The sequence below is a fragment of the Mobula hypostoma genome, chromosome 8, assembly GCF_963921235.1.
Source record: "Mobula hypostoma chromosome 8, sMobHyp1.1, whole genome shotgun sequence".
Taxonomy (NCBI): domain Eukaryota; kingdom Metazoa; phylum Chordata; class Chondrichthyes; order Myliobatiformes; family Myliobatidae; genus Mobula; species Mobula hypostoma.
The window spans coordinates 70,176,453-70,188,926 of NC_086104.1; the positions used below are offsets into that span (position 1 = coordinate 70,176,453).

Here is a 12,474-nt window from a genome sequence, read left to right on the forward strand (position 1 = left end):
GTTGACCACTATAGTTGGGTGGTCTTTCATTGATTCTGTTTCAGTTGTTATTCTATAGATTTGTTGAGTATGCCCGCAAGAAAATGAATCTCAGGGTTGCATATGGTGGCGTATATGTGCTTGGATAATAAAATTTGATTTGAACTTTGAACTAGCCCAGCACCCACAACAGCAACAGCAATAAATAATCAAAAGTGCTATGATGTCAACTGGCCCATTTCCCTCCACAAATGCTGCCTGGCTCGTTGAGTCCTCCAACTGTTTGTTTACCTGTCCACGTTACAGCACCAAGTGTCCTGAGCATCCCTCTTGCATCACTATAGTGCCTTTTAATATTATAAAACATCCCAGTCTACCTGCCAGGAATGTCATATTAAAAAACCTTACACCAAACCACACAGGAGATAAAAGGACAGGTGGGTTCTAAGGATCATCTAAAGGAAGGGAGAGTGTTTGAGAACTTAGAGCCTTGGCAGATGAAGATTTGACTAAATTTAGTCAGAGAATGACTAAGTTTAGGATTGCTGAAGGGTAGAATGAGGTAAAGAATGTGTTCATGCAGCATGAGGAATAAACTTACCCATGGGAGAGATGCAGTATGTTCTTAACTTGCACGTCAAATTCCTGAGATTTTTATGGATCACAAGAAAATCTCATTAAAGTAAAGGCTAAAGATTTGTGGGAAGAAATAGTGAACTCGGAAAAGAAAGCCTGTTTATATATTTCTTCGTTTGCTGTTCAAATGCCCCTGAGCAACTGAGCTGAACGTGGTAGAGCTCCTGTGGCAGGAGGTCCAGGATATCATCAAGAGAGCAAGATCATCTGCTGCCCCAGGGCCAAGTGGCACACCCTACAAGGTATGTAAAAAATGCCCAAAACTCCTCTGGAGGTTGTGGAAGATAGTGAGGAAGATTTGGACTAAAGGCTCTATCCCACCAAGCTGGAAAATGGCTGAAGGAAGCTTTGTTCCCAAGGAAGAAGATTCCTCCACAATCACCCAGTCAGGCCAATCTCCCTCCTTGATGTGGAGTGCAAGATATTCTTCTTGGTGCTTGCAAGAAGGCTGACCTCTTAATGGAGAACCACTATATCAGCACATCCAACTAGAAAGGTGGGCATCCTGCGTTTTTCTGGGTGCCTTGAACTCACCTCAATAACCAGTCAAATAATCCAAGAGGCCAGGTAGAAGAAGGGTGACCTAACAGTCGCCTGGTTAGACCTAGCCAGTGCCAACGGATCAATTCCACATGTCCTCATCCAGGCCAGCCTAGACCACTACCATATTCCGCCAGTAATGCGGGACATGATCATCATTATCTAGGGGGATTCAAGCTGTGCTTCACTTTACAATCAGGTGGCAAGACCCCCAAAAAGGGATCCAATGGCTGTACCAGCTCCCCAATTTTGTTTGTCATGGGTATAACTCCTCGTATCAGCAGCAGCAGATGTAACCTGAAGCCTGGTGCTGGAGCCTGACATCCAACAACCTGTAATATTGGGGTTCAGGGATGACATCACAGTAACCACTGTAACCCATGTCCAAGCAAGATGGGCGTTGGAAGCCCTGGACAACAAACTTCCTGGGCTAGGAATACCTTCAAGGCCAGGAAGTCTAGAAGGATGGTGATCAAAAAGAGCAGGGTTCAATCTTCAAGTACAGGGAGAGGTCATTCCATCCAAAGAGGACAACCCAGTAAAGTGTCTTGAAAAGTGGTTTAATGCAGCAATGACGGATAGCGCCAACATCACTGACACTGTAAAACAGACTGAAGAGTGGCTGAATAAGACTGACAAAACCAGGCTCCCTGATAAATTTAAGACATGGCTGTAGCAACATGGTCTACTCCCAAGGCTGTTCTGGCTTTTCATGGTGTACGAGTTCCCCGTGACCACTGTAGAAGGCATCAAGAGGAAAGTTAACGAGCACCTGTGAAGGTGGCTGGGGACCCCCCCCAATTTTTCCTTCAGTGGGGCTCCACATAAGATCAGGCCAGCTACAGCTCCCGTAGTCTTCGGCAGTGGAGGAGTTCAAAGTGCCAAAGTGTAGAGTTGTGTTAACACTGAGGGGCTCCAATGACAAGCTAATAAACCAAGCAGGAGTCACAACAAGATTGGACCAAGAGAGGGCCGCCAACTAGGCTATAGACCAGGCAGTGAGTTCCTTGCAATTAAGAGACATCATCAGCAACCCATGCCCGGGACGGCAAGGCCTCGACTCTGTGCACACTTCCAATGATGGGGGAGTGATAGGGATAGGTGTGACATGATCCAGGCAGAGGTACAGGACTGTGGGGACAAAATGTGGTTATCACAGACAGTGGAGTTGGGGTCACAGAGTGTCTGGACGAAATGGGGTCTTGCCAAGCATAAGGTGACTTGGGCAGAGCTTTGGGGACTGGAGCCCTTCCGTATTTCTTTCCTCCCGCAGTCCGTGTATGGCACCCTCCCTACACCATCACAGCTGCACACATGGGGGCTGAGAGCGGACCCCAGCTACAAGCTTTGTGGTCAGTGGGTTCACTGATAGGCTGCTAAACAGCTTTAACACAAGAATGGTATAGGTGGTGTCACGACAAGACCTTGGCGGAGGCAAACAGGGCAGTTATTTTCATCAAGGAAAGGGCCACGCCAGTCATATCAAAGAGGCCTGAATCCAATCTGCTGCTAACTGCCAAATCATGGGAGATGAGGGTCGATGTGGGGAGGAAGCTGCAGTTCCCGGAGGTGGTGCAAACCGACCGGACATCGTGCAGTGGTCCACCAAAGACAAGAAAATCATCCCGGTGGAGCTCCCTGTACCACGGGAGGAAGGATGCGAGAAGAAGGCCCTGAAGTACCAGTCCTTAGTCCAGGAGTTCAGGGACAAAGGATGGCAGACGTGATTATTCCCCGAGGAGATCGGCTGTAGAGGGTTCCCAGCAAGGTCGGCTTGGAGGTTGCTGTCTGCACTGGGCCTTGAGGAGAAGAGCAAGAACCAAGCGGCATGCAGGATGGGGGAGGAAGCAGAAAGAGCCTCTTGCTGGATATGGAGCAGGCGAGAGGAGTTGAGTTGAGCCTTCGCCAACTGGAGAATGTAGTGGTTGAGGATCAAAGACTGGGCACCACCTGACAACATCTGCTCCTGGACAAAGACTACGGTTCCCTCATCAGATAGCTGAAGAGAGCACCCCAGTGTATAACGCAAGTGTGTGAATAAGTAGTGAACTTGGAAAAGAAAACCTCTTCATATAGTGCTTTGTTTACTGTTCAAATGCCCCAAGTGAGTGATTTAACTTTGAATTTTTATCACTGTTTGCCTTTTAACCAAAGGAGTTTCACTCTCAACAAGGTGTCAGAAGCACACACAGAAAGGTGAAACCAATGAGCAAATTTTGATCTGTGCAACACACACAAAATGCTGGAGCAACTCAGCATCTATGGAAAAAAGTGCAGTCAACGTTTTGGGCCAAAACCTTTTGGCAGACCCTTTGAGCTGTGAAATTTGATGCTTGACAAGTACTGCCACGAAATATTCAATATCTAACAAATGGCTGACTACAACCCATCTTAACCTCTTGCCTCTGGCAATGTTGTTGTCACGAGGGATTGATTAAAGATTTAAAGATTAGCTTTCTTTGTTACGTATACATACAATGAAATGCGTCAAGTTTGTCAACAAGCAACACAGTCCGAGGTGGTGCTGGGGGCAGCCCACAAGTTTTGCTATGCTTCCAGCACCAACATAACATGCCTTATTAAACAATTATTTTTTTATTTAGAGATACTGTGTGGAACAGGCCCTTCTGGCTTATCGAGCCACACTGCCCAGCAACCCACCTATTCCAATCTAGCCAAATGACAGGACAATTTACAATGACCAATTAACCTATTGACCCCTACATCTTTGGACTGTGGAAGGAAATCCACGCTGTCATGCGGAGAATGGGCATACTCCTCATTGACGGCTTTGGGAATTGAACCCTGAACTTTCAATTGCTGGTGCTGTAAGGTGTTACGCTAAACACTACGCTATTGTGCCACTCTAAGATTGCATTGAGATGTTAACATTTATCACAGTTTATCACAAGATCCTGGTGCTCTCGGAGAAGTTACCGAAATTCTGAGATTTATGGATTGGACAGTAGTTCATGTTGGCCTTTCTCAGTTCTATGTTTTGTTTTCATGTGTTCTTGCCCATTCTTTCTTGTTGCCGATTGGCGGGGTGGGGTTTGGGGTTTGATGTTCTTGTTTTTGTTTCTCCATGGGGGTGATCTGTTAATTTTTATGTGAGGGAGGGAGAGGTGAGTTTGGGGCTTGCGGGTTTTTTGTTTCTTTTTCTTTTCATGCGGGGAGGGGTAGATTGATATTTTTCTTTCAACTACTTCTGTTTTCCTGTATCTTATGGCTTTCTGGAGAAGACAAATCTCAGAGTTGTACCCTGCAGACATACTTTGATAATAAAATGAACCTTTGAGTCTTTGAACATTTGAATGAATTTGAACTAAGCTTGTCAGACGAGGAGCCAGGCTAATAGTAGTAGAGGTGATCAAAAGCAAAGTACTACAGGTGCAGGAAACATGAAAGAAAAGTAGAAGTTGCAAGCCAAGCAGCATCTGTGGTGAATGAGACAGAGCTGGAGTTTCAGATCAATGCCTTTCGTCAAGCTAAATGTAGAAGGCAGACCCAAGGAAAAGGGGATTGGTGAAGGAGGAGGCTGTGAAAAGAAAGTTAATCGTCTGAGAGACTGACTTGATCGCTCCAGCCTTCCCCAAAGGAGCATTCTGGTTTCTTCATTACTTTTTCACTGTGCGCACGTTTGTGAGAAGTTTCTATAGGGACCTATAAAGAGAAAGGAACAATTTTTAAAAAATCAGGCAATCTTCTTTTGAAGACCCACAAGCCATTCTGTGCCTTGGGAAAAGGATCTCCACATTTCTGTCTATTACTGAGTGAGCCCAATCTTTCTAATGATTGCAGGTTCCCTTTGGCACTGAAGTGGAAGGCATGAACATACTGGGACTGATCCTCTTTGCAATTATCTTTGGCATAGCTCTCAGGAAACTGGGCCCTGATGGAGAACTGCTAATTAAATTTTTCAGTATCTTCAATGATGCAACTATGATTTTGGTCTCCTGGATTATGTGGTGAGTTATTCTCTTTGATAATCATAAAGCTGGTGTATTGATAATATAGCTGGAAATCTTTCATTGTGTATGGTATCATACATGTGATGTTTCACTAACAACTGTTCTATCTTAAACAGGTATGCGCCCATTGGAATCCTATTCCTCGTTGCCAGTAAAATAGTGGAGATGGATAATGTTGTTTCCCTGGTAACTGGCTTGGGAAAATATATTCTCGCTTCCATACTTGGACATTTTATACATGGAGCGATTATTCTACCTTTGATCTATTTCGTATTCACCCACAGAAATCCTTATACATTTCTGCTGGGCATCGTCACTCCATTAACAACAGCGTTCGGAACTTGTTCCAGGTCTGTGTTTAGTTAAGTGCTATAGGTTTCACAGATAACATTATACCGATTGCAGCTATTGAGATGGTTAAGTGTTGGAAGCTATTATACAACTCTTTGATTGCACAAAATTCTAAGAGTATTGAATGGGAACTTGTGATTCCTATTACCCAAAGAAAAATATCTCAAAGCAGTTCAAAGGAGCTATTATCAAACAAAATTGGATACCAACTCATTTAAAGAGATTATAACTGATGACCAGAAGTGATGTAAATTAAGGAGATGCAAGAGGCTTGATTTGGAGGGATGTCCATACCTTAGAGATTCATGGTCATGTCTGTGATCTGAAACACACTGGTTCTGTTGGCTGTGTACCTCTTATCTTCAACAGTAATCCAAACAAGCAGCTTGCACAGAATCAAATATAGAACAGCATTACAGTAAAAACAATGTTTACCAGGGCAGATTGAATTCATGGCTTTGTGGCCAACTTTGTTAATGATAAAAGACAGGTAGAGGAACAGATAGTGTTGAGAAAACAAGAGAGTTTGCAGAAGGACTTGGACAGATTAGGAGAATGGGCAAGGAAGTGGCAGATGGAATACAGTTCATGCAATTTGGTAGAAGGAATAAAGGCAGAGATTATTTTCTAAACAGGAAGCAAATTCAGAAATTGGAAGTGCAAAGAGACTTAGAAGTCTTTGTACAGGATTCCCTGAAGTTTAACTGACTGGATGATTCAGGAAAGCAAAAGCAATGTTAGCGTTCATTTCAAGAGGATTGGAAAGGAAAAGCAAGGATGCGATGCTGAGGCATTTGTCAGACCACATTTGGAGCATTATGAGCAGTTTTTGTCACCATATCTAAGAAAGGATGCATTGACATTGGAGAGGATCCAGAAGTGGTTTGTGAAAATGGTCCTGGGAATGAAAGGGTTAACTGATGAAGAGTGCTTGATGGTTCTGGGCCTGTACTTGTTGGAGTTTAGATGCTATTATAGGGAGGATATTGATATTGAAAGACCTGGGTAGACTGGACATAGAGAGGATGTTTCCAGTAGTGGGAAAGATTAGGGCTAGAGTGCACAGCTTCAGAATAGAAGGATGTCCCTTTAGTACGGAGATCAAGAGGAATTTCTTTAACCAGAGGAAGACGGATATGTGGAATTCATTGCCAAGATGGCTGTGGAGGCCAAGTCATTGGGTATATTTAAAGTAGAGGTTGATAGGTACCTTATTAGTAATGGTATCAAAGATTATGGGGAGAGTCAGGAGAATGGGGTTGAGAGGGAAAATAAATCAGCTAAGTTCAAATGGTGGAGCAATCTCAATAGGCTGAATAAACTAATTTTGCTCCTATGTCTTATGGCCTTATGGCTGAAGGATACTACTGGTGGCGAGTTCAATAAGGCTGTAGAGAGAACTGAGAAAAATATCCTTTTCGAATTGAGGCATTGCTTCACTGGGAGTCATTTTAGGTCAACTGTACAGAATTGTTATGTCTGTAGGGCTTAGTGCAGAGAGTTTTGGCCAATGTCCAGTTCACACAGAGTGGAAGACAGGACACCGGCTGTGAGCTGATGTTGCAAAGGTGGCTCCATTCACTGCCTCTCTACTCAGCCTTGGATCACGTGGAGTATCGTTTATCAATTACAGCTCACATTTAACATTATGATACCTTCAGTTCTAGTCAACAAGCTACAAAACCTGAGCCTTCGTACCTCCCTCTACAACTGGATCCTTGACTTCCTCACTGGGGACCACAGTCTGTGCAGCGAAAATAACATCTCCTCCTCGCTGACAATCAACTCTGGTGCACCTCAAGGATGTGTACTTAGCCCACTGCTCTACTCTCTCTATGTCCATGACAGTGGCTATACGTAGCTCAAATGGTATCTACAAATTTGCTGAAGTCACAAATATTGTTGGCAGAATTTCAGATGGTGAAGAGGAGCGTACAGTAGTGAGACAGACCAGCTGGTTACCTTGCACTCAACGTCAGTAAGACCAATGAACTGTGGACTTCAGGAAGGGGAAGTTGAGGGAACACACTCCAGTCCTCATCGAGGGATCAGCAGTAGAAAGGGTGAGGGGTTTCAAGTTCCAGGTTGTCAGCTTCTCTGAAGATCGATCCTGGGCCCAACATATTGATGCAATTACAAAGAGGGAATGACCGCAGCTATATCTCATTAGGAGTTTGAGGAGATTTGTTACGACACCAAAGACATAAATTTCTACAGGTGTACCGCAGAGAGCATTCTAACTAGTTGTATCACCATCTGGTATGAGGGGCCACGGCACAGGATTGGAAAAAGCTGCAGAAAGTTGTAAGCTCAGCCAGCTCCATCACGGGCACCAACCTCCCCAGCATCGAAGACACCACCAAACGGTAGTGCCTCAAAATGTGGGATCCATCATTAAGGACCCGATCACCCAGGGTGTGCCCTCTTCTCATTGCTACCGTCATGGAGAGGTACAGGAGGCTGACAACACACACTCAGTGTTTCAGGTACAGCTTCTTCCCCTCCGCTGTCAGATTTCTGAATTGACAATGAACCCATGAACACTACCTCACCATTTTTTCCTCTCTTGTACTACTTAGTTAGTTTTTATGTATATCAGAATCAGGTTTAATATCACTGGCATTTGTCATGAAGTTTGTTAACTTTGAGGCAGTAAAACAGTGCAATACATGATAGGTATAGAAAAAACATTAAGTATATATACAAATATTTAAATAGTTATGTTAAAATAAGCAAAAACAGAAATAAATTTTTAAAAATAGTGAGGTAGTGTTCATGGGTTCAGTGTCCATTTAGGAATCGGATGGCAGAGGGGAAGAAGCTGTTCCTGAGTCACTGAGTGTGTGCCTTCAGGCTTCTGTACCTCCTTACTGATGGTAACAGTGAGAAGATAGAGTTGGTATATGCATGGTGTGTATGACATATATAAATATCACCATTTATTGTATTTTCTAGTTTTTGTCATTATGTATTGCATAGTACTGCTGCAGCAAAACAACAAATTTCACAACATATGCAGTGATTTTAAACCTGATTCCTAGTCAAGAAAGCAGCCTTGGTGAGGGAGTGAATCAATGGCCAGGCAGAACACCAGGACTCAAACGTGCTTGTTTGCTCTTGGCTGGTTGCTGTAGACTGGCTCTATTTTATTGCCTAAAGAAACTCATTGAAATTCAAGAGCCATGGTCATGTTATTGTTGACTTAGAACATTGAACAATACGGTGCAGGAACAGGTCCTTCAGCTCTCAATGTTGTGCTAAACTAATTAAGCCATTAATTAAATGCCTAACTGAACTGAATCCTTCTGCCTACATAATGTCCATATTCCTCCATTCTCTGTGCATTCTTGTGCTGATTTAAAGCCTCCTAACCAGCTCCGTCATATTATACTCCACTACCACCCGGTAGCCGGCCGGTGCTGTGGTGGCATCAGCACCAGACGTTGGGGCAAATGGCCCCGGGTTTGAATTCGGCCGGCTCCTTGCATTGAGGTAGCAACTTGGCCTCATAAAAAAATGAGACAAATGGCAAGGAAACAGCAAAATATGTCACCTGATGCACCACAAAGCATGAGAAGGAGCAACCACCTCTTGCAAGTTATTCCAGGCACCCATCTCTCTCTGTTTTTAAGTCTTGCAGCCCCAGATATCCTTTTAATTTACTCTGCCCCCTTGCCCTAAGTGGATGCCCACTAGTGTTAGACAGTCTGACTCTGGGTAAAAGATGCTGGCTGTCTACACTGTCTGTGCCTTCAATAAATAACATTTTAAACTTCTGTCAGGTCAAACTCAGCTTCTGCTGCTCATGAGAAAGCAATCAAGTCTTCTCCAACCTCTCCTTACAGCACATGCCCTTTCATCCAGATATCATCCTGGTAAACCTCTTCTGCACCCTCTCCATAGACTCCATATCCTTCAGACTTGTCACTGTTAGATGAAAAGATGAAGATTCTCCAAATATGTTTTGATGAGAAAACATCAAAAACCACCAACTTGAATCCCAATTTCAAAGGTACATCTGGTCATCATCCTGATCTCTACTAATCTGTAGTTGTTGTGTATTTAATGTTTCAGTAATATCTGAGTAAATATTGTAAATATACAGTACTGTGCTAAAGTTTGGGGCGCATGTAAAAAGATTCTGTAAAGCAAAGATGCTTTCAAAAATAATGAAAAGTTTCTGAATATCAAAAAATGTACTATAAGGAATAGTAAACAGTAAAAAACTAAATCGAATCAATATTTGGTGTGACCTCCCTTTGCCTATAAAACTTCATCATTTCGTTTTTTTGGAGAGGGGTAGGGAAAGATATGCTTAGTGGTGGGATCCCGTTGGAGATGGCGGAAGTGTGCTGGATGCAGAGGATGGTGGGGTTGGTAGGTGAGGACAAGAGGAACCCTATCGCTGGTGGAGTGGCAGGATGTGTGTGAAATGAAAGAGATGCAGCTGTGAGCAGCGTTGATGGTGGAGGAAGTAAAGCCCCTTTCTTCGAAGAAGGAGGACATCTCATTAGTTCTCCTAGGTACACTGTTGTGCAGTTTTATAAGTAATTGGCTGTTCCAAGTGGTATAAGTGGTTGTTCCAAGCATCTTAGAGAACCTGCCACAGTTCTGCAGACTTTGGCTGTCTCACTTGCTTCTGTCTCTCCAGTGAATCCCAGACTGCTTTGATGATGTAGATGTCATACTATCTTTTGTAGAATTCCTTTTTTTTCTTTTCACTGAAGATAGTTATTTACGACCTTGGTCATGTGCTTAGGGCCAGTGTCCTGCTGCAGAATGAAATTTGGACCAATCAGACTCCTCCCTGATGGTATTGTGTGATGGATGAGAATCTGTTTGAACTTCTCAGCATTGAGGACTCCATTAATTCTGACCAGATCACCAACTCCATTTTCAGAAATGCAGCTCCAACCTCCGCGGTGCTTCACTGTTGGCTGCAGACACTCATCTATGAAGCGCTTTACTGCTCTTCTATGGACGAACGGCCTCCTGTTTGAGCCAAACATTTCAAATCTTGACTAGTCAGTCCAGAGCACTTGCTGCCATTGTTCAGTACCCCAGTCCTTGTGTTTTTGTGCCTAGGGGAGTCTCTTGGCTTTGTTTCCACTTTGGAGGAATGGTTTTTTGGCAGCATCTCTTCCACGAAGACCACTTTTGACAAGACTTCTCCAGACTGTAGAAGGGTTGACTTGGATTCCAGTGGTTTCTGTGAGTTCAAAGCTGATAACACTGCTGGACCACTTCCGATTCAGAAGGGACGTCAGTTTGATGTATCTCCCATCTGCTGTACTCAGTTTCCATGGCCGACCAAAGTGTTCCTGGTCCTCAACCTTGACCTTTTCTTTGAGCTTTCCTGTTATGAAATGAATTCAGAAACATAAAGCAGTGAAACCATTGTTGATTGCAGAACATTTCAGGATTTGTAAGCGGAATTAAAAGGCAGGGGAGTGTATTTCAGTTTACATGGCTTAATTGAAGAAATTGTCTGAGCATTGCCAGTTCAGTGTTGGGCTTAATGATCCACTGAGAGACCACTTAATTTGTGGAGACTTACAAGAAAGCATTCAGAAATGGCTCCTAACAGAAGCACAACTCACACTAAAAAGAGCAGTTGAAATCACTGTATCAATGGAAATTGCAGTTAGAGAAGTAATTGAGTTACAGTCAGGAACTAAAGTGGGTGTGAACAAAATTGCAATGTGTAAACAGAAACGAGCCTGGCTGAACAAATTGTGTTGTCATTGTGGCAAGGGCTTACATACACCAGATCAATGCAGGTTTAAAGGTGAAACTTGCAGAAAATGCAAGAAAAGTAGGACACATACATAGAACATGTCAGGCAGTCAAAAATAAATGGACTTCACAGGGAAAAGAAAAAGAAAAAAGTTTGCTGTTTTAAAAGGAGCACTTGTCTACATGTTGTTGATGAAAAATCTGATAATGATGAGAGTGACTTAGGACTGAATAGCCTTGAGATTTACAATGTGAAAACTAACAATAGACAAGCAATATGACTTGCACCTGAAGTTAATGGCAAATTAATTAAAATGGAATTGGACCCTGACTTGGCTATTTCAGTCATTCCACAAAATGAGCGGTATTTCAAAGATACTGAACTGCAGCCTGCAGATATCCAACTAAAAACTTTTAATGGAGAAAAGATAACTCCTGTGGAAATGGCATTTGTAACAATGAAATACAACTAACAAGCCACATGGGGCTTGTATGTGCTTAAAATAGGAGGGGCTGCATTGTGGGGCTGTGATTGGCTGAGACAACTGCAACTTGATTGGTGATCCTTCCAGCATTTGCATGTATATCCCCTGCAACAGAATCAACTGAAACAGAATTAAGAAAGGTACTGGATGATGCCACAGCATTGTTCAAGGATGGCATTGAAAAACTCAAACACATCAAAGATAAAATAGTGCCACACCCAAGTTTCGTAAAGCCTGTCTGGTTCCTGATACCAACTATGATAAAGTAGCCAGTGAGTCAGATCACATGGAGGCAGAAGGAATCCTTCTAAAGTTGATTGGAGCCCATGGGCAGTGCCAGTGGAGCCAATAGCCAAGAAGATTGGATATGTCAGGATCTGTGGTGATTTTAAGGTTACCATAAACCCAGTACTGAACATAGATCAATACCCTCTGCCCAGGATAGAGGATATCTTTGCAAATGTCTGGAGGAAAACTCTTCAGCAATGTGGACTTAGCTGCAGCCTACCTATAGATGGAGATGGAAGAAGAATCCAAAGTGTTTCTCAATGTAAACACTCATAAAGGGCTTCATCACTACAATAGGCTTACTTTTGGAGTATCATCTGCACCTGCACTCTGGTCAAAGACTATGGACCAGGTGCTGCAAGGCTGCCCAGGAAGTTAGTGTAACCAGCATGACATCAATGTTACTGGTGAGGATGATAAGGAACATCTCTAACATCTCAAGACAGTGTTGAAAAGGTTGAAAGATAATGAGCTCAGAGCATGATGCA

The 12,474-nt window shown here is 43.3% G+C and overlaps 1 protein-coding gene across 1 annotated transcript in view; it reads left to right on the plus strand.

The window, feature by feature from the left end:
- Nucleotides 1-12,474, plus strand: part of slc1a4 (solute carrier family 1 member 4) — a 152,453-nt gene that overhangs the window by 117,198 nt on the left and 22,781 nt on the right. The window contains exons 9-10 of the mRNA XM_063056105.1: nucleotides 4,957-5,123; nucleotides 5,243-5,476. Of these exons, the coding sequence (XP_062912175.1) occupies nucleotides 4,957-5,123; nucleotides 5,243-5,476 (401 nt within the window). The remainder of the gene's footprint in view (nucleotides 1-4,956; nucleotides 5,124-5,242; nucleotides 5,477-12,474) is intronic.